The sequence below is a fragment of the Thrips palmi genome, unplaced genomic scaffold, assembly GCF_012932325.1.
Source record: "Thrips palmi isolate BJ-2018 unplaced genomic scaffold, TpBJ-2018v1 HiC_scaffold_8, whole genome shotgun sequence".
NCBI classification, from domain to species: Eukaryota; Metazoa; Arthropoda; class Insecta; order Thysanoptera; family Thripidae; genus Thrips; species Thrips palmi.
This window is the reverse complement of record NW_023144635.1, coordinates 14545936-14573463: the sequence shown is the minus strand read 5'-3', so window position 1 is coordinate 14573463 and position 27528 is coordinate 14545936. Positions and strand designations below refer to the sequence as shown.

Genomic DNA, 27528 nt, shown 5'->3' with positions numbered 1-27528 from the left:
AAAAAGATTCGTATTACGAAGGAATATTGCTTCGTATTATGCTTGCGCCGAATTCACTGTAACATACGAATAACATAGGTCAAATTTCATTGTAAGACATTTAGAGTGTGGTTGCTCACCAGAAAAAAAAATTGTCCTAAGCACGTACTTACATGCTTTAAATTGATTCTAAAAATTACATCCTTCCCCTTTAAGCCCTAGACAATCGCGTGATGGAAGGAAAATTACAAAGTCCCTCCCACCCATTCAAACACCCCGGGAGACCCATTGAGATGCGTCTTTGCAAAATTGTACAATTGCTGTCTTCAACATAAAAAGTTCCATATTGAGACAATTTTAAGGACCTATATAATATTTGTTCAAAAAAAAAGTTATAAGTCAGACGTACGTATTTATTCACCATTTACGAACACATGCAATGGATTTTCGATACAAGTGGCAAAGTGCACATCGGCGAAAAGGCTATAACAATGGTTCATATGTATAAGTAAGTACAAAAGATCTTAGATGCCCGCCATGGTAAAAGCAACCAAAGCAAATGGAGAAAAGCACATCGGCTTCATAGATATTACAATGGTTTAAATAAGGGCACACTGATGAGAAAATTAGCAACTAAACGGAAAACAAAACACATAATACTTCTTCATCATGAGAGTGAGAGTAGGTAACAAATCTGAGACCAATGCCGCTGAAGACAAAAAAGGAAAACAATTGTGTTCCGTTTATCTCTTCATCGCATTGTACATGACTTGTGCTGCCAAGTGAACATCATCTTTCATAAATGCAGTCCATTCTTCAGTCGAAAGTATCTCCGAAAAATGGCTCCTCACGAAGGGATCTGCCAAAAGGGGCACCATGGACGGGCTAAGGATATTCACGGCCTGCAACAAGAAAAGAGTCCGTCAAACTTCAACAAATGTGTCAAACATTAAGTTACCATGTTTTATTTCGTTTTTTGCCATCCATAGTTTTGCCCCGAATTAAGCATATGGGTGAAATGCACCCACGCACAGCACACTAAAGTACAATGAAGTCTTTAGTACACACGCTACGCACGAAACTGCAAGCGCAACATCGCACAATTTCGTTCGTTGTTACGCACAAATTCATGCTATGAAACGTGTTTCGCGCATGGCTTACGCACAAAAAACTGCTTGTAAATTTCAAGACGTTCACCGGCAAAACTGAAGCGTAGTTGCATGCTTCACTTCGCTTGAGGAAACACGTAAAAGTACGCTTCAGTGACATCATACTCAAACGAACGAAGCAAAATTCAAGCTCCAACGAATGTGACGTCACATCCGGACAGGATGTCCTGACAGGATCCTGTCCGGATGTGACGTCACATTCCTTGCATAACAGTGAAGTGCATCAATGAATCACAAACTTTTCAAACTGGTATTCCCCACCACCACTCCTTACTTTGAGACGCTCCACTACGTTGTCCACCGACATGGTGCAAAGGATGCGGCGCTGGCACTCCTCGTGCAACGGCCCGAGATTGTATTTCTCTGCCAAGTTGAGAACACCCATGAGGAAATCGTCGTCCTCTTCAGTCCAGGCCGGCATCGCACCGGTGTACAGACACCTGCAGAATAAAATAGTAATTTATTCACTTCGACCAAAATTTGATGCATGGAGCAAAATAGGGGAACAACTAAATTTTCATCATTATTCAGGTGAAAAAAAAACTGTTTGCAAGGAAAACTAACTAAATGAATGAAGCAAATGGAAATTTGTACAAAGAAAAACAGAAGTTTAATAACTGTCAAAAATTCAAAAGTGTAAGACTATTCCACAGAAAGTTTCTGTGATTGAAATCTTTGTGTTAGAACACTGTAAAAATTAAGGTTGTCGCCTGATGAAAATTTTAAGGCTCATTTTCCTTCCAAGAGTCAACAAAACCAGTTGATGACATAGTTGACACGCCCATGCAAAAAGTATAGGATGCATTCTTTCTCATACCAAATCAACTTTCCGCGTCAATGTGGAGTTTTGGCCTACCAATTTCTTTATCAAGAAGCCCTCACTAGGAGAGACTCCCTGTAAAATATTTTTGCAATCGGACCAATAGTTTGGGAGAAAATGACAAAAAACCATTTTCACCTATTTTAGCGCAATTTAAGGTTGAAAAATTTCTAAGTGTCAAAATGCTGCTAAATTAAGGTCCCACTTGCCCAATGCTTTTCTTATATGAAAGAGCATATTAAAAAGTAATTTTGAGCCACTTTGGAGTCAGCTGACTTTACGCGTTACCCCAATCGTGTAACATTATAGGAATTTTACGCAATTTTCATATCTCAAATACTTCGACTCAGAACGGGACCGAATCAGGCCCACAGCATCCTTATATAGCCCTAACTTATATCCCAAGTAGTCATCCAAAATATATTTAATTTGTGGATTCTGGAGCCAACTTTATAATCTGAAGTCTTTGTAACTCGATGAATTAACGGTTTTGGACTCAAATGCATATTTTCTCCATCCGAACAACTCAGATGGGGCTCAAAACAGATTCTTAACTTAAAGGAACTTTCTCTCTTGTAAATGAGCCCAAACCAGCAGAAGGGAGGGGTCAAAATTGCCTCACAACAAAGTTGACTCTTTTCCGGCAAAATTCCTAAAATGTTACTCGATTAGGGTAACGCTTAAAGTCAGGTGCCTCCAATGTGGCTGTGACATAGCAAAAGAAGCATCAAAAATCTGTCTTTAGACAAAAGCAATGAAATGACCACCAGACAAAATAATGTTTATCTAATGAGACAGGCCCTTCACCTTATGCTGGAAATGATGTTGACCTTACGCTGGAAATGATGAATTACCTTGTTTTCTTCTGGTGGTCATTTCATTGCTTTTGTCTAAAGACAGATTTTTGATGCTTCTTTTGCTATGTCAAAGCCACATTGGAGGCACCTGACTTTAAGCGTTTCCCTAATCGAGTAACATTTTAGGAATTTTGCCGGAAAAGAGTCAACTTTGTTGTGAGGCAATTTTGACCCCTCCCTTCTGCTGGTTTGGGCTCATTTACAAGAGAGAAAGTTCCTTTAAGTTAAAAATCTGTTTTGAGCCCCATCTGAGTTGTTCGGATGGAGAAAATATGCATTTGAGTCCAAAACCGTTAATTCATCGAGTTACAAAGACTTCAGATTTTAAAGTTGGCTCCAGAATCCACAAATGCAATATATTTTTGATGACTACTTGGGATATTAGTTAGGGCTATATAAGGATGCTGTGGGCCTGATTCGGTCCAGTTCTGAGTCGAAGTATTTGAGATATGAAAATTGCGTAAAATTCCTATAATGTTACACGATTGGGGTAACGCGTAAAGTCAGCTGACTCCAAAGTGGCTCAAAATTACTTTTTAATATGCTCTTTCATATAAGAAAAGCATTAGGCAAGTGGGACCTTAATTTAGCAGCATTTTGACACTTTGAAATTTTTCAACCTTAAATTGCGCTAAAATAAGTGAAAATGGTTTTTTGTCATTTACTCCCAAACTATTGGTCCGATTGCAAAAATATTTTACAGGGATTCTCTCCTAGTGAGGGCCTCTTGATAAAAAAAATTGGCAGGCCAAAACTCCACATTGACCCGGAAAGTTGATTTGGTTTGAGAAAGAATGCATCATAGGAGCTCAGGGTCAGTGCAGGGAATAACTGGACAGGGGAAGAACAGAACACCCCATATTTTACTTCACATGCCGAATGCACAGGCTTTAGCAACCATCATGTAATGAGCCGCTGATGCCACGGAACAACTTTTTACGGTTGTTATGCCTGTGCATGGATACGGTATTTAAAAGTAAAATGTAGCGTGTTGTGAAGAAACAGTCATCATTTTCAAGTCATGAAAATGTCATCCACGAGTTTGTCATAAAGTGACAACGAGTTTTCGTTGTGGGATGGCGACGGACTAGCCTTTAGCACTGACCTGAGCATTGCCCTGAAAGCGTCTGCTTGAGAGTCTTCGACGTGGATCCTGCCGGTGCGACTGTCCTGCGTGTCCGTCTCGAACATGGCCTTGAAGACGTCGCTGGCCGCCCCCAGCACCACTCGGTGCGCCTTCACCTCCTCGTCGCCCACGAGGAACGACACGTCCGACAGTGCGCCGGAATCCAGCATCGCCTGCAGTGGATTGTAGACTTTTAGATGACGTTGCAGAGCGATTCTCACGTTTCGGGGTAGTTTCGTTTCTTCTGACTCCTGTGCCCAAACGAGCGCAGATATCGACATGGGGTTTGTTTCTGATGTTAGGGAGGGCCATTGCCCACTAAACGCACACATTTCGAAAAGTTCACGTTCGTTGGATTGGTCTACGTAGCGTTTGGAATACCCCAAATGTAACTTCCGTGATTGTCCAAAGAGAACATACTCGAACTTTCCGCCCTCAGTGTGGCAGTGTGGTTCGAAAATGCTGCCAACTGTCGATGGATATTCGAAGCTTGGCATGTCTCGAGCTAATTTCAACCGAAGACCAATACGCCAGACTTCTTTCGAAGGTACTTATGCTGCAACGAAAAATGTCCTCCGTATATTCAATTTCACTACACAAATTTCGAAAAGGCAGCTCTGGACTTCTCCCCAAGCCAAACTTGTAACTTTCCATGACACAAGCCATCAAAGTGGAGTCCCTGGGCCATAATGGCATGGTTCGCGGAAATCTAAGATGCTGTACACGGTCTCAAAGCGGGCTAGAGCATTATAAAATGGCGTGTATCAACAATTACCTGTAACTTCCGTGGCACCCTTTACCCAATGTTGCAGCAGCACTAGGTGAAAAAATTTTCCGCTTAAATGTCGGGCTTAGAGTATCATTTGACCCTGGAACGACTTTTAAGCCACAGCAAGCCCGAGTCAGCCGTTAAAGCTGATTTTCACACTTTGTAACTTCCGTGATAACGTAATTTCCGTGATCAAAACACCCACTAAAACGTATGGGAATACCTTATGGCTCATGTTTTTAGGAAGATAGTACAAGGTCTTTACTATAAATACCATTGCCGTAAGTCTAGTATCATCCAGGACCCCAATAATGAGAAAAACGTAATTGGATATTTCTCACTTTCGGCAAATCAGAGACGCCAAAACTACCCCGAAACGTGAGAATCGCTCTGCAATCAAATAAGACTACTTTGGTGCTGATAAGCTTGTGTGATCTTTACTGTGCTCTCACACTTTCAACCTACTACTGACTACAATAATTGTACATTATTCTGGTAAGACGCATTCCTGTAAGCAACCATAATACTTGGAATTTTTTCTACGCAATTCTTGGCAATTGCCAATATATGTACTTTCCGTCTTTTCAGATGAATTTTATAAGAAAAAAATGAAAGTGAAAGGGAAAAAATTAGAATATATTTGCAATTACTAACTATTAAGACCGCTACTAAGAAAAAGTAAGTGGGCTGAGGGTTCTCGTGCAGCCACACGTCCACAAGTATACCACTGGGAGCACTCTGAATGTCGGAAAGTGAAACGCTGCACCCATTTGTGTACATGTTTTTCTGAAACCCTGGTCGAAACTCGACCACCTCTAAAAACTGAGATTCTGAAAACTTATTCTGATATTGATGGCCTGTGTTCTACAGAATGCCAAAACAAGTTTTCAGCTTTAAGAGCTGGGCGAATTTTAATCAGGATTTCACACAGGTTTCTGACATTCTGACAAAATGAACACGAGTGCCAGTATAATATGGTGGACATTTTCTCAAAACACTACAAACCTAACTGCCTACTTAATTCACACTTACAAATGCATTTGACCAGTTCACTCTTACAAACGCATGCTTGGCGCCGCATAACTCCAATGCTGAGCATAGGCATAAGCAGCATAAGTGTGTTCTACATGCAATCATGCTTTTGTAAGTGTGTACTAAGTAGAAAGTTGTTTGTAGTGTAATGCAAAAGAAAGGCGTCAAAATATCTGTAAGGTACAGTTAATTTACAGAGACAAGTTACAGTCAGCTGCACCACCATAATTTGGGGAATTTTCACCATAATATGGAGAACTTGAACCATAAGACCTTTAGAGTGAGTCAAGTATTGACAAACGAATAGCCCACAAAACTCGGATACAAGGGGCCTGCCACCTCTTGCACTCATTGTTTGCGTCCAGTTTAATTCCCGCCTACACTCACACTCACTCCTACTCTTTGATATTTTAGCTGAAAAACGCTCCTATAAGTCTAGTCAAACGCTTGTAAGTGGGGATAAAGGATATGGCTAAATTGAGTGCAAAATTACCAAATACATCATTTTAGTCTGAGGAACCCCCAGCCAGTCTGGAACTAGACAACGTTGTCACCGGTCGTTGGCAAAAACGTTTCCTGGGTTTCCCACACTGTTATTCACACTGCTCTAACCACTGTACATCTTTTGCCATAAAAACTTAACACAGTGTTTGGCAAAAATGAATACTGAAAATCAGCAATAAAAAAATATAGCAAAATGTTGCAATTGAAGTATTTAGCGATAATGTCTACAAAGAAAATCAAATAAAAAGTTTTGACAAAACAGTTAAGATGGAAATGACTAAAAAGGCTCTATCATCGCAAAAAATAAGGGCTGGTTATTACAAAATAATGCAACGACTAAATTATTGTACTCCAAGTTGCGATAAATCGTGGGAATCGCAGACTCTCATCGTAAAAATTTGTACACGGTAAAAACGGTACCTGGTTTCCCCAGGAGGCCAATGGTGAAGGCATAGGCGATTTCCAGGGAGTTCCTGGCAAAACCAGGTTCCGTTTTGACCGTGTAGTAAAAGTATCATAGAATTACAGTTAAGAGGCGGGCCCACCTTGAAACCACCTGTGTGTTTAACAAAGGCTGCCTGAGAAAGCCAGAAACCGTTTTTACCAAGCAGAAAATACAAGAAAGTGCGAAAGACCGCGTGGAGCGTGAGCGTGGCTACTTACAATCACGATGGCGTCTTACCTGGAGGTTCGTGGAGACAATGGACGCTGCCGCCTGTACATTCGGTGCCCCCACGTCCTCGTCGCTCTTGAAGTGGCGCAGGGTCACCTCGATGACGAGGAAGCGGCAAGTTCTTCCGTCGTGCGTTCCAGTGCCGAAGCTGGAGTCGGCGACCTCCACGTTGCTCATCTTGAAAAGGAAGTTGTTGCATAGGGGTCCCTCGGCCAGAGTCAGAGTGCTTTCAACCCTGGTGACAGACATGCCCGTGGACCGCTTGCGGAAGATTTGCCCGACAGACCGGTCGCAATAGTCGTAGCCCTCGCCACAGGCTGTATAGCCTGCCCTTCGGCAGTTGTCACACAAGTCAGGTGCTCCTTTCGACTTGAGCAACCACGAGGCGTACACAAACTTCTTCGTGTACGGACGCAGGGAATTGGGGCTGAAGGCTACCGCCTCCAAGTTCAGCAGCACACCTTTGCCAGTGCGGGAAGCATGAGGCACCATGTGCAAGACTACTTCCCAGTTCACATATCCGTCCGTCGATTTCACCTTCCTCCTCATCTCGACCGATGAAAGAGCTTCCGGAAAGTTCAAAAAGAACTCTGTCTTCGTGTCATGCCCCATTGGATCCATGGCCAACTCGCCCAAAAGGTTTCTCTGAAACAGACAAAGGAAGGGTGAAGTTCAAGAACATCCGCCGTGAAGAAGTGAAATTCACTCTTGAACCCTAAGGAGTACATACAGCTTTTGCCGTGTTTGCGCTCCGTACATGAACTTTTGACAGCGCAAAGCTCTAAACGAAATAGCGCCGCTGACTTAGGAGATTACGTAAGAACTGTGATTTAGACCACGCCTGCCCAGCGCGCGGCAGTAACGTCGCAGCCACTCTCCAGCAGCGCCGAAGGCCAACTGCCGAGGCCTCGCGGCGCAGTGAGCGGGGAGCACGGCCGCCAGTGCAAGGTCAGCGGACGCACCGCCGTCAGCAGAGACATGACACTCTCATCCCAGGAACAAGATATCACGTCGAAACGCATGAGACAAGGATGTCAGCTCTGTGCCACGTTCGTTGGAATGTGAATAGTCTCGTTTATGGCTCATTCACATCCAAAGGAACGTGGCAAATGTGCACATATGCACATTACATATATGATGTTCAACTTGATGCCAAGTTCCTGGAATGCGAGTGCATCGCCAACCTTCCGCCAACACACAGTAAAAATTTGGTGTGTCAAGACAGAGGGTAGAAACGGAGCTGATTTGGCGGGCCGTGGCTGCGGCGATGCGTGCACGGCCGTTGTTTGCTGTTTTTTCGTGGTTCCCGGAAACCCACTTTCTAGCTAAAGTTGACATTATATGCAGGAAAATAAGCCCGTATTGAAGATTTGATGCCTACTTGACGAGTCGTTGACATGTTTAACTTGTTTCAATTGGCTCGTCCGCGTTCGGGCGGACCAGAAAATGCCGAAAAAGGGGTAAACAAGTTACAAAAATGTGAATACCTCATTTTGGAAGTATCGAGTCGGCCAAAGGAGCTTCCTTGCTGTGCTGATCCTTCAACCTTGCTCTTTAAGTACGCGATGAGGGTTTGTCCGTAAGAAAACTACTTCGGCTGGACGGGGTAAAGCGGTAAAAAAGGCGAAAACGGCCGTGGACGCATCGCCGCAGCCAAGGCCCGCTAAATCAGACCCGTTTCCCTTTTCCACCCCCTGGTCCTCATGGACAACATTAAAGGAACGTTTCTTTTTGAGCCGGTCGAAAACACCTTAGGGTAATACCACAGCAGAACATCCCCCCACCCGACAGGATGACCCCCTGAGTCGCCCTGCAAATTGTTTTCGCCCAACTTAACCTTTCAGATTTTGTAGCGATTTAAAATTTTATTTCATCTTTAAATGTCGCAATCCTTGGCCACTTGGCATCCGTAGTAAGATAGAGATACAGGTTTCTTTGGCTTCACACTCTTTCTACCACAATAAAAAAGTTAGAAAAAGTTGAAAAACTGGGAAAATATTGAGAAAACAGGAAGAAAATTTCACAAAAATTTCAGGGTTAGTTTCCCATTTTCTTCCATTACGGACAATTCCGCCGTCTGTAGCACGATACGTAAAGCTGAACCGTTTTTTGGACAACAAAGCGCACGTCGCATAGACGACGTCCGCCCACCTCCCCCGCACCTCCCTCTGCAAGCCTTCACGGACAATTCTTTGAATGAAATTCGCGATACGAAATGCCTCACTGAAGCTTCGAAAGGCGGCTTTCCCTGTTGCCACCACACTGTCAAATTTTCAAGCCGATAACGACTTTGTCACTTGATTTCGTAATGCACTGAGCTGAAGTTGGTAGCGAAAGTACAGAACACGTGGAGTGTTCCCAACTTCCGTTCCTGCCTCTTTCGGAAGTGCCCTCCAGGGCGCTATACTTATTCTCAGCGTTACTTCAGCATTTCCACGTCAAGTTATCGTCCACTACCTTGAACTTCCGGTCTACGACCCACGGAGACACAACACAGTTTCATCGTAAGTTCCGTATCAGACCCCATTTCTTGCGATCATAGGCTGCCCCGGAGTTCCTTGTTCCTTGTGAAACAGGCCTGAAAGCCAGAACTTCACACCGAAAGTTTCACGTCATTACTCAAATGTTTGAGGTCCAATACTGTTGTGACAGCAGTGTTCGGAATCCGTATACGGTATAACGAAATTATTGGGGTATGAATCAATGTCGTTGAACCGTTAACTAGTACCCCATATTGATAAGAGGCAAACACCTTCGAAAACTTCGGTTGACTATAAGATAAATGCCTGACAGGATGATAAACCTCCGGAAGTTGAAGACTGTTGAAGAAGGGCAAAGAGGGGGAAACACCGGAAACTACAGTAAAACTGATACGTGTCCCCTGCGTGTCACCTAGACGTAATTTCTACTGAGATACTTCGGGACAGACCTTGAACGGAAGTTGAGCAGTTCAGCAGTAAGCAAGATCAAAAGCAAGACGTTTTGGGAGAACGTGCATGAGCAGCAAAACCGCGACGCGAACTCAATAAAATACTCCAAAGGAGCTCTAGGCAGGAGGAACAAAGAAGGAAATAAGAAATGCCGGTTCCTGATGGGCCACAGAAATGCCATTTCTTACTTCCATTTAAGTTCTTCATGCATCCGGGCCAGATCTCGTTTGAAGTACTACTCTATCCTCGCGAATTTAGCATTCTCTGATTTGGTTCATTTCTTCTCAAATTTCGTTTCCGGTCTTCGCCGGAATAACCGATTACTGCGTTTGTGATGTTATGATAGATCATGCAATGCTTAGGGTACTCCAATGAATCTTGAAACGGAAGAAAAGGAACAAGAGTAGGCCCTAATTAGCCTATGCGCATGCTCACCTGATGGGGGAGGACCATTCATAGGGCTTACTTTTGTTCTTCTTCCGGATCTTAAGGATCTAATGGAGTAACCTATTTATCAATTCACTCCGCTGTGTGGCAATCAGTCGCCGTTACCGCCGCGTTGATCTTGATTCGATTACTCACCTGATCGTCGATTGCCGAAACCTGGCGCACAGTACCGGTGAGCGGCGGTCGATGATGCTCTTCGCCTCAAGCGAGAGTCCGGCACTGCGTGTAGTGAAGCGAGCCACACGTTCCGCGTCCAAGTGTTCCCACTGTCTGTCAAACCTGTTCGGGCATCATTCAATTTCAATCGGGTCAGTTGGGGTAATTAAGGGACACGGGGCAAAAATGGGACAGTTGATTCATAGTCAAGATTTGACATTTTTGAACGCACGACATACCAAATGTGATGTTCTCATTGAAAACGTAGCATTTGCTACGGCACAAGGTTTAAAATCTCGATTCTTGACCAAGAATTAGCTGTCCCATTTTTACCACGTGTCCCAGAATTACCACACCTGCCCCTAGGTGAAAATTTGGTCGCTCCATGATTAGATATGTTGTTCATGAGATTGAATCTAGCATGTTAAGATAGTCCCCTAGAAGAGGTGTTTTTCTGGACCATACTGAGTGCGCCCGTTAGGATTGCAGATGGAGAGGCCGACCAAGGCCTCCGACCAAGGTAGAAAGTATAGTCAGCCAAGGAAATTGATGGTATCGCACAAACAAATTTTGACTGCTGGTTAGTAGTACTGACGTCCTCTCTTGGGCACTGCCGCCACGCCAACAGAACACTGTCGCTAAGGTGCCAATCCCGTATTGGCAAAACAGAAGCAGGTTAAGATTTGCACCTGACAGTGGCCCACGCATCCGATTTGAAAATTTAAGAACTATTATAGTCAGGGCCTGGAAGTCCCTTTGACGATAAGTTCTTCCTGACGTTACGCTGGGGCAAGGACGGTCCATATACTACTAGGGGCGTAGCACAAATTGCGTATCACTTTGTCATGGCATTGTGAACGCCCCTCCCCATTTATGTAGAGTCCACGAGCCCACAGCCCGTCCTCCGCTATAGACCTTTCCGGGCTAAGCTTCTTGTGCAATAACCGAATCTTTCCGCCGCCTCACTGTAAGACCCAATCTATTTGCAGCGAAATGGCATTAAACTCGTTGTTGATACTCCAGTAGACACCGAGTTCATTTCCGATTTACCACAAATGAGCTGGATCTTTAAATGTGGCGGCGCAAAGATCCAAGTATACTGGACAAGTTGCTAGCCCGGAAAGGTCTATTGATCACTTTCAGACCACGGAACCTTCCCAAGAGTTGATTTTTGTGAAACTGACTTGAGTGTGTCATGTTAAATTTTGGTGTTCAAGGTTGTGAACTCTGTGCCGTTCTCTACCTACCCAAGGAGTTTCAAGATGCAGAGGCAGAGCAGCAAGGTAGCAGCGAGCGCGCCGTCCTCCAGTAACCTGCAGAGAATGGGGCCGTAAGTTACATGCGAGGGGAACGAAAACACTGAGAATGAAAGAGTCCTGATCATGACTAAAATTTTGGGTGAGGAATTCTTTATTACCCAAATTTGGGTGAGAAAGTAAACCTCGCCCAAAATTGGGTATTGATCACGACTTTTTCATTCTCAGTGAATTCTCTGTTCCTCTGTAGTTTAGAACTTTGTGCATTGCGAGAAAACAATGAAGTTTGCGGCGGTTGCTTGCCCTTGTTCACTGCGCTGTGACAACTTTCGTTATCAATTGATGCCAATATCAAAGTTAGTGTTTGAAAAAGCATGTGATCAAAACATTTGTTGATGTAGTTGGCACACCCATGCAGTGCAGTAAGTTTAGGAGAGTTGGTGAAAATCTTGAGTAATGAAGGCATTTCAGTTAAATGATCTAAAATTGATAAGCATGTTTCTGTATTCAAGCACATCTACGGATATGTGTATAGTTTGTACTCCCAGGACTTTTTGTCAATTGCAGTGTACTTTCAGATTTTTACATGACCTATTGACAATTTAAGCCTCAAACCGATCAAAGACAAAACAGTACAATTTACGTCTGCTCAAAAAAAAAATTGAAAGTAAGAGAATATAAAATCCATGTGAGACTGAAAATGTGTCAGAATTGCGTGAGCACATACTCAAGTGAAGGAAGCATCGCTTCGTCATAAGATTCAAACGAATGCATTGTGAAATGCAATGAAATGCGTTCTACCATGAAGGAAAATCTTTCGTAATACGAAGCACAATGCCTTCGTTTTCTTCGAACACACTAAATGTTCTGTATAATTTTGCACGAGACATCACAGTTTTTTTTGTGCACACCAACTTTTTGTACACCCTCAGATTCTTATGATGAAAGGGCCATCGTAACATACGTTGAAATGAGAACATACGTACTACAATAAAATTCATGCATAATACGATGAAATTCATGCGTAATACGATGATACATGCGTAATACGATGAAATTCATGCGTAATAAGATGGAAAATTAAGCATACACTCTACCAAAAATGTCCTGTAAATGCCGTTAATTTATTACCAGTTTTCACTGTAGGTCAATTCACAGCGTTTACTGTGATCTGCTCACGGGATTCACTGTGATCTTGTTCGCGGTGTTCACTGAGATCTAGTCCCCAGTAAACACTGTGAGTTTGACGCCGCTAAGCACAGAAGTACTGCAAATCAGGCTCCAATTCACGGCGTTTACTGTGGCCAGATCACAGTGAACACTGTAACCGAGATCACAGTGAACGCCGTGAACTAGTTCACAGCAAACGCCGTGAATTGCATAACAGCAAACATTGTAATAAATTAACGGCGTTGACAGGACATTTTTTGTAGAGTGTATTAAGTATGTTCAAATTTATGCGTACCTTACGATGAAAAACCATCGTAATACGTAAAAAAACGATCATAAGATGTTGAGTGTGTACGATTTTTGTGCGAAAAGCTGCACATATTTCCCCATTTGTGTACGAAACCGCGTACAAATTTGTACGAAAAGTTCGTGTGCTTCTAAAACTGTGATGTCTCGCACAAAATTCATACAAAAACATTTAGGGTGTAGTTACAAAGCAAGTGCTTCGTAGCCTCTTTTCGTAGCCTACAGCGCGCGACTTTTATGAGAAAGTTTTTTTATGACACCGTTTTCTCTGTGCTCAGGAGGGACTGGTGCGTGGACTGCTGGTGCGAGCCGCGGGACGCCTGCCGGGCCGAGAAGCACGCCCTGCAGGACTTCGACGGCGCGAGGAAGGGCGCGCTGGCCGAGGCCGAGGCGCTGGAAAGGGTGCTGGCGCGAGTGCGGGCGCGGCGGCACGCGCTGACCGAGGGCCGCGCACGCGCCGGCCTGCGCCCACTCAGCCTACCCGTCGTGCAGGTGGGGTTAAAATCTTAAATTTTCAATCCTAAAATTACACTCTAAATGTCTTACAAAGAAATTTCCCATAATACGAAGGTGGTTTTTCTTCGTTACGAAAGATTTTTCTTTGTATCTCACAATGAAAAAGCTGAAAAGACTCGTTCCTATTACTAAGAAATGTTGCTTCATAATATGCTTGCGCCGAATTCACCGTAACTTACGAATAACAAAGGTCAAATTTCATAGTAAGACATTTAGAGTGTATACTCTTAGCCCGTCACTAACTTCTTTCTCATCTAGTAAGGGAGGGTGGGGCAGTTTGAAACAGAATTTGGAATTTCGTTATTATAATCGTACTGTTGGTCTATATGCTGCGTGTTTGCACTAGATTACTAGAATGACTCGTTATTTAGACTAGAAAACGCCCGCAGACGCTCACAAGTTCGTTCAACGTTAATAATAAGATGAAACTCCAACCCTTGCATCTGTTTCAAACTGCCCCAGACCGGGGCAGTTTGGAACAGCGATGGGGCAGTTTGAAACAGCTGTATGGAAGTCAACACGGGCCAAGAAGAGCCGCGTACACAACTCAAATAGATTCAAATAGACTCAAATAGACGTTGCCATGCAAGTGCTGACATTTTGACGAACTTTTTCAACATTTTTAATAATTATTTAAAAGCCAAAAAAGCACTTTTTTCAAAATGCCAATTTTTTAAAAAATTGTATGGCAATGGATTTGTCTCAGAGAGACGAACAAAAGTTGTTAACACACATTACTGTTTTTGAGTTGAAATAAAGGCCGTTTTCGACCCGCAAAGTTTACAACATACAACAGTCAGTAAATTTTGCATTTTGATGCAAGTCACGGATCAAACATACGACGTCTCCATTGATGCCATCTGGAATTACGAACTTCCATCATTATACTCGCTTTCCACAATATAAAACGTTTTTCCCAGTGATATTGCTGTGTTTCTAACTGCCCCATCCACTTCTGTTTCAAACTGCCCCAGACGGCACCATTCCAGTTGCGCTGCTCCCCGCCGGACTTGGTGAGGGCTACGTCAGTGTCCAAGGGTGCGTTACGATTGCCTAATAAGGTACTAAAAGATGAATTAAAAGCGCGGGGCATGATCGCTTACTAGCGAAACCCAGACGGAAACTCCCGTGACTTCGAAATTTAAGTTTAGGCCAATTTCAATGTTACCGAAGTTTCACCTCTTTTCCAAGGCCACTAAAGTGCACCGTTGACGACCGTGTCGATCGCAAATCAGTAAGATCATGAAAATAGAAGATTGTGCACACTCACATTTCCTTCGGCAGCCCTCATTGCTTTAATATAAGTGTTTGTTTCAAACTGCCCCTGTTTCAAACTGCCCCACCCTCCCTTACGAATCCGTTTAAGCAAAGGATTCACTTGTAACACTAAAGCGTAACTCCGTGTCTGAATCAAGCATAGACGCTTGAAGACGTTACGCTTGAAATAAAGCATACTCTGGAAATTCCTATATGCACTTACATAGGGGGAACTTTGGCGGATGAGCCTGTTAAGCTAGATTTCAAGCGTAAACTGATCACGCTTGAAAAGAGAGGGTAATACTACGCTTTAGTTCTACCAGTGCACTATACATACTATTTTCTAAGTAAGCATGACTCATTTCCTTTGTAAAATTATTTTCAATAACAAAGTGTCAAAGTGCACGAACTCGTGCATTTCAAAACGGTACGCTCCATTGCGTGCAAAGCTGTGCACAAGAAACAACTTAAAATTGGAGTGTAATGATTGGTACTTGAATTAATGACTCTTGTTCTGCAGGCCTTCTGCCCGGGTGGCGGTGACTGCGGTTTCGAGTTCAGAGGCGGGGACGTCTCCATCACGCTGTCCGTCACCAAGACCCTGTCCGCCGAGGACAAGAGGGCCCTTTGCGCGGCCCTCGAGGACGTGCAGCTCAAGTTCGACGGCGAGACCGGCGTCTTCACCAGCGAATGTGGCCTCGACGTCGGCGACGGGGTGGTGGGCAAGCTGCAGGACAGCGAGGACGGCCAGGAGCTGCCGGCCGGGACTGTGCTGCTCGTCGACGGCAGCCTGCAGGTGCACCTCCAGGCCGCGCGGCACACCGTAAGCGACGCCGGGCGCGCCAAGGTGTTCGGTCACGTGACTGCCGGCCTGCGCAGTCTGGAGGGACGCGGCTGCCAGGGCGAGTGCTTCGGCATGGAAGGCCCGGACTGCTACTGCGTGTCCGGCCTCATCTGGGAAAACACCACCTCACTCAACCGCATCAAGTTCGACGCGTGACGGTGCTGGCGGCGGCGCCTGCCTTCTTTATCGTGTTATAATGGTTTTTGAGTTCTTGACTTCGTTATAATTCTATGATCTGATCGTATTCGACACGGGTTGTCTTCGAGTGATTGTTTTGGGCTTCGTTGCAAAGTTGTTTCGGTTACTGATTTAGGTTAGGTTCCACGTGATCAAGTGATTAAAATTCTATCAAATGCTAAGGTTTTCCGTTTTGTTTTCTGTGTTCTGCACACTCAACATCTTATGATCGTTTTTATACGTATTACGATGGTTTTTCATCGTAAGGTACGCATAAATTTGAACATGCTTAATATGCTTAATTTTCCATCGTATTACGCATGAATTTCATCGTATTACGCATGTATATCATCGTATTACGCATGAATTTCATCGTATTATGCATGAATTTTATTGTAGTACGTATGTTCTCATTTCAACGTATGTTACGATGGCCCTTTCATCATAAGAATCTGAGGGTGTGGTAGAAATTTGACGCATTGAACGCGCGATTGGACGTCGAATGCATCTCACTCACTTCGTTGCAGCTACAGCAGTCCGAATGCATATGAAACAATTTAATGTTTCAAAGTGTCGTATCCAACGTGATATCACACATTGTAAACTAGAACGAGATTTCAGTCGATTCACTTTGATAATAAGAGGAACAGATGCTTCAACTTTCTTGCGTGCTACATTAATGATTCGCCTGGCCTACCCAACAGCGTGGCACGAACCAAACCACTCATGAAATTGAATGACTCAGACTCAGACATTGAGTCCCCGACCGCCTCATCCCACAACAAAACAGTACCATTTTCACAAACCTCCTCGATTGCATCTTCACATGACACTCTCACCTTGGATTTCTGTTTTTCCTAAGCATAAGCGCTACCTAGCGGACAAAGCTTACAAAATCCAGTCTGGAAATGAAAAATCCATCCTGGATTTCTAGTAAAATCCATTGTGGAAATCTCGCTATGGAAATCAGACTTTCCACAGTGGAATACAATTTCCATTCTGGGTTACTCAAACCCTTATGGAAAAAAAATTTCCATCTGGAACCCTTATTTCCAGACAGCAGCCTGGTATGGAAATGACCCTTTCCAGCTGGAAAATATAAATCCCATATGGATATGAGCAATCCAGATGGAAACAAGGAAATCCAGAGGAAATTCCAGGTGGAATTTTAAGCTGGGATCTGCAACACCGCAAAAAATCAAACAGAGTTCCACTTACAAAAAAAACAACCGGCCACGATTTTGGGCAATAGTCCATCCCTTAAGGCGGCAGGATACGCAAATTGAAGTTGTCGGATCAGTCTAAAAATTTGCACACGTATTCGGGACATCACAGGGAGGCGAGCCACAAAGTTTTTTTGACCTGGCTCAATTTTGAACAAAGTTATTGAACTTTCATAACCTCAAATTTACTGCAGTTCGATCTCAAAAAGTAGAAGTCCTAGAGGAAAAATAATGGCAGATACGTAAATCGGGCGACGAGATCTAGGTCGGCGGATATGTGGGAAGTTTGTGCAAAGATATTTAGACGTTAAAATTCGATGTTCAAAGTCGTCAATTTTGAGGCCATTGTTCACCGGACTATATCGGATGCAGCTAACCACTTTCAAGAGCCGCCATACACCCGACGCCCTGGGCCCTGATGTTCCCTTCAATATGCTGTAAACCGTTTTTCCCTAGGACAAGTACTTTTTGAGATCGAACTGCAATAAAAAGACCCTGTTTATGCCTCATTTTCCCCGTTTTGAACCTGGCGGTCGTTTGCCGGAGCGCTGGAAGGTGGCGCGGTGGAAAGTACAGGAACTACGTGCAGGCCGGCCGGCCTGAGTGACGTCTTTGTGACGGACAGCCTGCCTCGCTCGCCGCTACCTGCGGCCGGTATTGTCTCCGCCCACCGCCTTCCCCTCCCCCTCCACTCCCCTAGGCAGCCCGAGCTACATTGAACTGTTTCGGGTATTGGACCGTTATAAAGCTTAAAAGACGGAAAAGAATACTTAGTCAGTCCAACCAAATTTTAGTTGGCCCAACCGATGCTTCGGTTGGTTTTGGCCCAACTAAGATGTTCCGTAACAGTAGCGAAAATTTCGTTAGAAGAGCAGAAAAGTTTGTTGCCTCAACGAATCCATCGTTGCAGCAGCAAATTGGATCGTTGCAGTAGCCGACTCTTAATTCGGTCGTGCCAACCAACGAATTCACTGCTGCAACGAACTTTCCGCTGTACTAACAAATTTTTCGCTCTTCGAACGCAATTTTCGTTACTGGAACAAAATATCTTAGTTGGGCCAAAACCAACCGAAACATAGGTTGGAACAACTAATTCTTTTTTTCCGTGAAGGTATATCCTTAGGTGATTCGTAGTTCCAGCACTTCTTTTCACTATAAAAAGTTCCGCCAAGGCAAGCTTAGCAAAGCGGTCTTGCCGTGAACCGGCCGGGGAGGCCGGGCAGGGAGGGGGCAAGGAGGGAGGGGGTGGCTGTGAGGAGTGGGGACTGGCGCGGCGAGGCGGCGTGGGGGCGCGGGCTACACTCTACAAAAAATGTCCTGTCAACGCCGTTAATTTATTACCAATGTTTGCTGTTATGCAATTCACGGCGTTTGCTGTGAACTAGTTCACGGCGTTTACTGTGATCTCGGTTACAGTGTTCACTGTGATCTGGCCACAGTAAACGCCGTGAATTGGAGCCTGATTTGCAGTACTTCGGTGCTCAGCGGCGTCAAACTCACAGTGTTTACTGGGGACCAGATCACAGTGAACACTGTAACCGAGATCACAGTGAACGCCGTGAACTAGTTCACAGCAAACGCTGTGAATTGACCTACAGTGAAAACTGGTAATAAATTAACGGCATTTACAGGACATTTTTGGTCGAGTGTAGGGTGGTCCACTTTTTTTTTTAGTTCCAAAAATTGAGGAGCGCCGTCCAGATTCTGAAAGTAGGTGTAAAACTAGTCAGGAATGTTCATTCCAGGGGCTTCGCCTTCTAATTCCTTTTCATGACGCCAGCGTCAACTTACGGAAACAATATGACGAAAATTTAAGTTTACGATTCGTCTGCATGTTCTGCAGTGTCATAATAATCATTTATCAACAAATTTATTTGTTTATGAGGAAACGAGCATTCTGAGTTTGTCAAGGTTGCACATCAAACGTTGTTCTCATTTTTACTTGTTCTGTAATCTATTATCGCCGTTCGGTCATAGAACCTTGCTGAGAAGGAAACTGTAGTCGACATGTTGTAAAACAACGACTTCTCTTAACAGTGTTGTACTTACTACGATCCTCGTTTTTTTCGCCTTTGTACTTAAGTTGAACTATCCACTTTTCTGCTTGCAGTGCATGCTGTTTACTGTGTGGGCGAGCGCGCTCGCCGCTCTAAAAAGCTGCATTGGCACGAGCCTCCATGCGGCATACATTCACGAACGTGCACTTCTCAATAATTGTAAGGTGCGCCATCACATTTCACTTGAAAAAACGTGCGCTTTCTAAAGTTCTTGTCATGCTAGACGCATTCCACGCCACGCATCGTGGGTCTCCTATAAAGCCAGTAGGTCCGCTGTTGTGTACAGTCTTCGCCCAGCCGACGCTGCTGCAACATGTTCCGCACTCTCCTCGTCGTCGTGGCCCTTGGGGCGGCCGCTTACGCTGCCGTGAGTAAACGACCACGCACCCTGAATGTTTCTGTTCAAAATTTGTACGCGACGCCACTTTCTTGCGAGCCGACAAACTTGCCGTACAATTTGTTTTTCTTGGTATTGCCCTTAACTAGAGAAATATAGTGGACCCAAGCCAAAGGTCTCGATTCTTGCGACCGTTGAGGGGTCAGTAGCACTTTAGGCTCTTTCCTTCATGATTTTCGAACTTTCTGCTTGGACCCTATTGAAAAGACTGATTAAATGGCTGTCACAAACGGTGGGCACCGTTTTAAAATGTAAACCTTCTACAAAAATTTCAAAACACTTATTGTCTTAGCATAAAACTAGGGTTCTAAAGGCGAGAAAATATTAAACATTGTAAAGACAAACTTCTTTTTATTTTCATTGCCTTTCTGTTTGAAAAGTATGAAAAATAGAATAGATTGGGCAAATTGAAGCATTTAAAGTTTGCAGTTGAATAAAACAGAAAGGTTGCAGAAATAAATGCACTATAAGTTATGAACATTTTGTCGCAGCCCAACTACGCCTTCAACCAGATCGACGAGTTGGTGGGCCGCATCTCGGTGTGCCTGAAGCCTGTGCCCCAGGGCGGCTTCAGCAACCCCGCCACCGACTGCATGTACAAGGCCCGGGACAACTTGAGGAGCGTCTACGCCAAGGAGACGCAGGCCGCGTTCATCGCCTCGTGCCTGCTGAACTACAGGAACCCCGTGAAGGCCAGCATCGTGGCCACCGCCAAGAAGTGCCTCACCGAGTCCCTTGCCAAGCCCGTCAAGCCTGCGCTCAAGAAGGTGAGGTGGCGGTGATGCAAGTCACGGGCTCACATGCACTATTTTACTCCGTCCATAGTTGAAACTTAGGGTCAGTGCGGGGAAGAACGGAACACCCCATGCTTTACTCCAAATACCGCACTCTATCTAAATGTCTTACGGCGAAAGGCCGCACCAACATATTATGGTGGAGATTTTCACCATAATACGAAAGAAATTCGACAGAATATCTGTAATGTACGATGAATTTTGAACTGTAAGTTACGACGTCAGCTGCACCACCATAATACGGAGAATTTTTACCATAATATGGAGAATCTTTAGAGTGCGTATGCACAGGCAAAACGACCATCAAAAGTTGTTCCGTGGCATTCGCGGTTCATTACATGATGGTGTGCATGCATAGGGCATTTGAAGTAAAATATGGGGTGTTCAGTTCTTCCCCTGTCTAATTTTACACGCACTGACCCTACAATACCATGCTCAGAAACAATTCAATAAAAGTTGAACCGTTCAACCATTATGCTTTGGCCCGGCTGCCTTGCCCTGCAGGTGACCTACTCCACCAAGCAGCAACAGGAGATCGGCAGCCGCATCAAGGCGTGCCAGTCTAGCATCGTGGAGCCTAAAGGCTCCAGCCCCGCCGCCGACTGCCGCAACGACGCGCTCATCGAGGCCCAGAAGGGCTACCCCAAGGAGTCCCTGGCCGACTTCATCGCGCCTTGCCTCACCGGAAAGAAAATCGCTGCGAAGCTCGTCGCTCAGGCGAAAACGTGCATCGTTGCCTCTCTGGCCAAGCCTCTGAGCACCCGTTGATTCGCCACCGATGGCCCGAGAGTGAGAGCGTCTGTTTTCCACGGGTTGTTGCAATAAAGAAATCAGTATGGCTCGAATAACGGAGCACGTTTTTATCTTTTGAATGGGTCTAAACTTGCGAGGATTGAACCTCATTTCAGGGGGGGACATCACTCGAAATGGAGGGTGTTCGTAACGTGACCACGAAAAATAGAACGGTCTGTGGGGCGATTCGTAACAAATGCGTTTAATTATTTAAGTGGAGGGTGCAGAAGAAAATCTGAGTATGGCCCCTCTTACGCTAAAAGTAGAGGGTCCTTGTACAATCCAAGCGGATGTGATCGGTGCTCTGGGGACAAACCGTTTGCGCCGTGTCGCTTCGGGGGCCGTCTTCAAACGGTATGGTTCGGCCGAGGGGTCAAGCACTCTGGTAATCGTGTGCACACTTCGTCCAGTAATCATTGGTAATCCCACGCCAAAACTGGCTATTTTCGCCGGTTTTAACGGATTCTGTTTTTTTTTTTTCACGAAAAGAGGCCAAAATGCTCTTAGCTGGCAAAAATTAAAGAGTTTTTATGGGTAGTTTTGTAGGTAATCACTGGTAATCAGTAATCCTGTGTACACCTCCTGAGGTGAGTGGTTGACCCCTCGGGTCCGGCGCTAAAGGGCCAGTTGCAGCGTGGCCAGGGATTGCAGTCACACTGACCCTCGCAGAACACTGCAAGAAAAAAACCACAACAAAAGTTAAAAAAATTCCTCACAAATTTTTGAACAGGAATTGATGGTACTTTCAAAGTACAACAAATGCAAAGTTTCCCGAAAAATGAGCGGGCTTGGAAAGATACATGGAAAAATTGATAGTTTTGTTTAGGATTTACAGTTATAGCGTCTGGGGTTGCAGGGAAAATGGAATAAGAACGTGCGCCCATGAAATGTTGAAATACTGTCATTCAGATATCTGTCACAGACATTCACAAACTGGGAAAAGGTCAATACCATGAACACACAAATACAAACTGAAATGTGACAATCCAAAAATCGTAATCCTAGGTTCTGGTTCTAGAGTCTTATGGCGTGGCCAGACAAAGCAGTAGTCAGCGTCCGCGTCCGTTTTACCTTCTACGAACCGATTTCCGCGGTCCCTGATGCTGTTGCTCCTGTTCTCTATCTCGTGCTCGCGTATAGCGCACACGTTATGCTGGCTGAGGCCGTAGATTAGGCAGATGCTGTTGCACTGGAGGTGGCGAAGGAGTGCGCGCGCGCCGTTTCTCTCTCTTCTCCCCTTCACTGAGTTCGTCTCCCTCGGACTAACCACTGCCTTGCCTGCGTCCATGTCAGCCAGCTCCACAACAGACTCCAGGTCCTCATCAGGATCCTCGTCCTCGTTCGCCCTCGCCGTAGGCTCCGTCGTCGCCAGGATCACCCTTTCCGCCTCCCCGCATGCGTTTGCACCTGTTGTTTCGCGTGGGAGGCTTCAAAGAAATTGTGGATGTCCGCGACACTAAACTAGGGGTACGCATTGTGGTGCTGTCGAAGGCCCAGACACTGCGTGTCGCTACCCGCGAGCTGGCGAAGCCCAGAATCGCAAGCTAAGCAACAGTGTCGCCAGTTCGTCTTTTCTAGCCCGCGCGATTCAAACTCGCGCCATCCCTGAAATCCTCCCCTTCCGGGAGCCTACGCAAATAAACGGCGTTTAGTTTAGGCGCGTAGTGGCTGAGCGATGCGTTAGTGTGCGATTTTGATAGCCAGTAAACTGAAGTTTAAATCTAATCAGTGTCCGCTTTTTCAGCATGACCAAGGGCTAAAAGCGGACGCGCAAACCTGCCAAGGTGCCAGAGCCCGCGCAGGCAACCCACCTTACGCGCCCGTCGTGTGGGCTGCCTACCCTTCAGTTCACAGGGGCCATCCCTCACGCCCCTCTCTATGAACCTCGAACGCCCCCCTCTCTGTCTTTTGCAGTGTGACGTCACCCTCGCTACAAAATCAGAACCGACCTACTCAACAGAAATCGCTGAATTCACTGGACTCTGCACCAGAAAACCTTTGGATTTGAATTTAGAATGACTCCAGTAGTTGCTCTCCATCGGCGGCTTCCGTAAATACTGCCAACTTATTTAAAACACTCATTTTTCCAAACTTAATAATATGAACGTTATATCAACATAGCTTGCGATTTTTGTTTCGAAGTGTAAATACAATATCAAACACAGCCTTGTCTGATCACTGATAACCCACCAACAACGATATTATATTGCGGTATGTTGGCGACTGTGAAACCAACAAACCGTTGCGGGGAGAGAGACGCTGCATCACTTTCAGACTCTGACCAAGTGTGGACAGGTGTGTGTATTAACTCGATAAAATAGTTTCATATATTAACCGATTGATTGTTTCCCAAGAAAAGTGGTGTCAGGGACTGATGTGTGTGATGTCGTTATTCAGGAAGTGTGAATTTTGTTGTTTCTGTGTCGTAGCATGGAGAACAACGCTTTGTTGTTGGCCGTCCCAGCAGCCCAAGCCACGCAAGCATTCCTGGCGGCCCTCCGGCCAGGTCAAGTGATCCAGCAAGGAGGTCATCAACGAGGTGGACAGCGAGGCCGGCACCACGGCCGCGGTCAACAAGACCGGGTGCGCAAAGGCCGAGTGCAGCGGCCCCAACACCATCAACACCCAGCAGCACGAGGCGGAAGGGGTCGCGGACAGCAGCGGACGTAAAATATGACGGAAGTATGCATTCGCGTGAATGATTCTCCTTGAATCGACGGAAGGCTACGTACTTATATTCTAAAACTGAATTGTCCAAACAAACCTAACGGGCTCGCGGCAGATCTTTCCCTACTCTACAAATCAAAGAGTGTACATAGTATGATGCTCTAACTGGAGCATGCCTGCAAGCACGCTCTAGCTAGCGCATGCCTGCCAAGCATGCACTAACTAGAGCATACATGCCAAGTACACGCTTCCTGATGCAGAAAACTCCCTATCCCTTATGCAGTAAATTCATGCTTCAGTTAGCGTGTACATGGCATGTATGCACTAGTTAGTGCATGCCTGGCAGGCATGCGCTAGTTAGAGCGTGCTTGCAGGCATGCTCCAGTTAGAGCGTACCATGTACACTCTTTGATTTGTAGAGTATTCTCGACAGATCTTTTTAGGGGTTCCGACGAAGGAGGACCCCCTATTGCCCGGGACGGAAAATTTTTTTTCTTCCGCCGACGCCAGTCTAAAAATGGTTTCCGCCAAATTATTCCTTATCGTAAAAAAATAAAAATTCCTGAAAATTTCGAAAATTTATCGTAAGAATTTAACGTAAACGACAAAAACATAAATTTGCAACAATGAAGCACCCTTATCCCTTCACATTTTCCAGAAACGTTTCAAAGACAAAATGTGCTACTCCCCAAAACTAAGCATCCTGACTCATCAAAGTGACAAAAAATCGTCTGTGTTCTAAGAAAATGGTTAAAACATGAAAAAAAGTCTCCATGGCAACGACACAGTGCCATCGTACCAACTGTCAAAATTTAAAGTCGCTGATAAAAAGAAATCGAAACGCCGTGAAATTCGAAAATGCCAATGCTAACGCATTGCACCGTGTCGCGACATTGCAACATCTTTGAAGTCTGTCAGTAAAAAGTTCGTAGCAGAAAAGACGCAATAAATTAATTTTCGGGGGTTGGCAACAATTTTGTCGGCGTCTGCGCCCTTTCGAAAATCGCGGGGCTGAAAAAACGAGTAGTCGCGCATTGAAACTGCCCCTCCATTGTTGCTGAGGTTGGATTGTTTGGCTTGCTTTTAAAGGTTGCGGTTCTCTTGTGATGTTTTCCTCAATTCTGTAATCAGCACGACGGTTGGTTTGACAAATTATATAAACTCGGAACGCAGATGACTTTCGTTTGGCGAACATGAGCACTGTAAGTCGCGAGATCGCGAGATGGCCTGAGATGGCCATTGTGTTAACTGAATCAGGTTTGGGATGTAAAAATACCGGTAGGATTCAAAGTTACGTAAACAACGGTAAAATTAACGTAATTAACGTTTAGACGACAGACTCCAAATTGATTTCCACAACCGGAACACCGTGCAATGCGATAGCATTGGAATTTTTCTCACTGACCGCCTGGCCCAGGTGGAGTCCCGCCCGCACGCGACTGATCTACCCGATCAACCCGGCAACCAGCATTACGCGGCGCAAATTGTATAATTTTCTCCTCCCACCGTTGTGCTCATTTAGTCCCCCCCCCCCCCGTTACCAATCCGGATTTACACGCGGCGCATATTGAATCCTCCCGCTGGAACGTCTACTGGGACTGGGTCGTCTCAGTCTCAAAGCCGTGCAGAATCGGAACCTAGCCGGACCTCGCGGAACCTAGGTCATTAGGTATGTTCTTGGCTCGGCACACGCGAAATTTTACTATCCTAGCTCAACTGGTTCAGTCTTAATAGCCGAAAAACACCTAAAAACGGTGAAAAATCGAGTTTATAGCAGGCAGATCTCTCCTGTCTTGATGGAAGGAGGGTCTAGCCCCCCCTCCAGCCTCGACAAGTTAAATGGTTACAAGGGTCAAGATCGTGTAATTTGCAGATGAAGTAACGCAATCTAGAATGAAGGGGGGTCTGGGGGCGGGGGGGGGGGGGTCTGGGGGCGGGGGGGGGGTCTGGGGGGGGGGGGGGTCTGGGGGCGGGGGGGGGACCACCATACAACAAATTAGATGTTGGCCTAACCGACGGTGGACAAGCATTGCCTGCCGAAGGCAGGCTAGCGCCGCAGGCCAAGGTAGGTACGCCAGGCGCGGATTGGAGGAACAGGCAGCGACATCGCGAAGCCTGTTACGACAAGACGCGGTCTGGCGTAAACCTACATTGTATAAGTTATGCTTATGCTTTGTAAAAGAATATTCTCGTAAAAATGTTTGGTATCATTTGAAGCTACACATTGTGGAAGGATCTGTCCCATAACATTTTTGCATTTCCCTCTCAAATAAAAGTGCCTCAAACGATTTTTTTTCTACTTTTTTTTTAGGCTGCTTTGAGGCATGAAGACATTCACCTCATAGGAGATTCAATGATGGGGCGACTTTATCAAGCCACCACTCCAGGCGCATGTATTCCATACAACCATAAATGTAATTCACAATTACTCCACCATTGAATTAAAGTTGTAAGCTGCACATCTTTTATTCACAAGCCGTTATTAAATATGTTTTGTTCTTTTTCAGGTAAATTGAAGAAGTTGGGCTTCATAGTCGTCCATGGGCAAACAACTGTTTTGATCAAAGCGGTCAAAAATGCCTTAGGCAAATCGTGTTTAGGGCCGAATTTAAGCAGCCACTGCGTCTGATCCGAGCCGGGCCTTCGTGGCTGCTTAAATTGAGCCCAAAATACGATTTGTCGAAGGCATTTGTGCCCGTTTTGATCAACTTTGCGGCAACACTGCTCCCAAACTAAGGCAGATAATCGCACTCCGTAACAAAGGCATAATAAAGGAAGGTTCAAAGACCAATTGCCCGTTGAGAGAGTACGAAGGCCCGCCTCGGATCAGACGCACTGGCTGCTTAAATTCAGCTCAAAACATGATTTGTCAAAGGCATTTTTGACCGTTTTCATCAACTTTGACACAATACTGCCCCCAAACTATGGCGGATGCGACACGTAGAGGTTCAGATGCCGAGTGAATAACCTTCCGTGCATCGCGGCCTGTAGGGGCTGCAAGGGCAAATGCTCCAACAGCAGGTATTTGCCAAAACTGCAAAATGTCGTCGTAGAATGCTCAAAAGGGCACCCTTTATGAGTGTTTCTCCTCGTTGTCTAAAGGCAACCTCAAGTTAAAAGTCAACCGCATGACACTCCTATGCTTGAGTAATTGTTCCGGCCTTGTTCTGTTAAGAAAGTAAACTATAATAGTGACCTGTCCTCATTAGAAAAGCTTAGCATCAAGGGCGAGCGCCTGCAGGGTAGGCAACCGGCGTAGCTGATCGACTTGACACCCCCCCTGGGGCCGCCGGGGTTGGCTGAATCTCATTTCAAACATCATATACGTGTTCAGCGAGGTCGAATTAGTAGGACAGCATACCCCGGAGTCGAAGTTTGGCCAATTTTAGCCACATGTTCAAAAGTGTTCGAATATTGAACGGTGAGAGGGGAAGGGAGGGTCGAGCGTCGCCGGCCTAGCAGACGAAACGAGCCAGAGCCGGCCGGCACGGCCGGCACCGTCGCTCCGGCGACGCACTCCAACGCGCCGCAACGCGCTCTCTGTCGCACACGTTGGCAGCCGGAGTCGGCTGAGGCCCAGCCTTTGCAGCCAGCCGACGTAGCGCAAAAG

The 27528-nt window shown here is 45.4% G+C and overlaps 3 protein-coding genes across 10 annotated transcripts; 2 read left to right on the top strand and 1 right to left on the bottom strand.

Annotated features, from left to right (window-relative positions):
- Positions 1 to 374: 374 nt before the first annotated feature.
- LOC117653678 lies at positions 375 to 11826 on the bottom strand. 8 transcript variants are annotated; one of them, XM_034399503.1, is made up of 6 exons: positions 11710 to 11826; positions 10442 to 10585; positions 6939 to 7574; positions 3931 to 4124; positions 1423 to 1588; positions 375 to 881 (listed from the first exon to the last, which is right to left on the bottom strand). In XM_034399503.1, the coding sequence occupies exons 3-6, from the start codon at positions 7548 to 7550 to the stop codon at positions 723 to 725; spliced, it is 1131 nt and encodes a 376-aa protein (XP_034255394.1). In that variant the 5' UTR covers positions 7551 to 7574; positions 10442 to 10585; positions 11710 to 11826; the 3' UTR covers positions 375 to 722. The 8 variants fall into 8 exon arrangements, with proteins under 8 accessions (XP_034255394.1, XP_034255395.1, XP_034255396.1 ...); XM_034399504.1 differs by lacking the exon at positions 11710 to 11826 and adding an exon at positions 11058 to 11145; XM_034399505.1 differs by lacking the exon at positions 11710 to 11826 and adding an exon at positions 10702 to 10762.
- Positions 10489 to 16174, top strand: LOC117653679. Its single transcript, XM_034399511.1, has 4 exons — positions 10489 to 10614; positions 11680 to 11792; positions 13473 to 13686; positions 15488 to 16174. Exons 2-4 carry the CDS (start codon positions 11725 to 11727, stop codon positions 15965 to 15967), a joined length of 762 nt encoding a protein of 253 aa, XP_034255402.1. The 5' UTR covers positions 10489 to 10614; positions 11680 to 11724; the 3' UTR covers positions 15968 to 16174.
- Positions 16175 to 19559: 3385 nt separating this feature from the next.
- On the top strand, positions 19560 to 21304 carry LOC117653469. The gene is made up of 3 exons (XM_034399155.1): positions 19560 to 19635; positions 20157 to 20432; positions 20964 to 21304. The coding sequence occupies exons 1-3, from the start codon at positions 19582 to 19584 to the stop codon at positions 21225 to 21227; spliced, it is 594 nt and encodes a 197-aa protein (XP_034255046.1). The 5' UTR covers positions 19560 to 19581; the 3' UTR covers positions 21228 to 21304.
- Positions 21305 to 27528: the final 6224 nt, after the last annotated feature.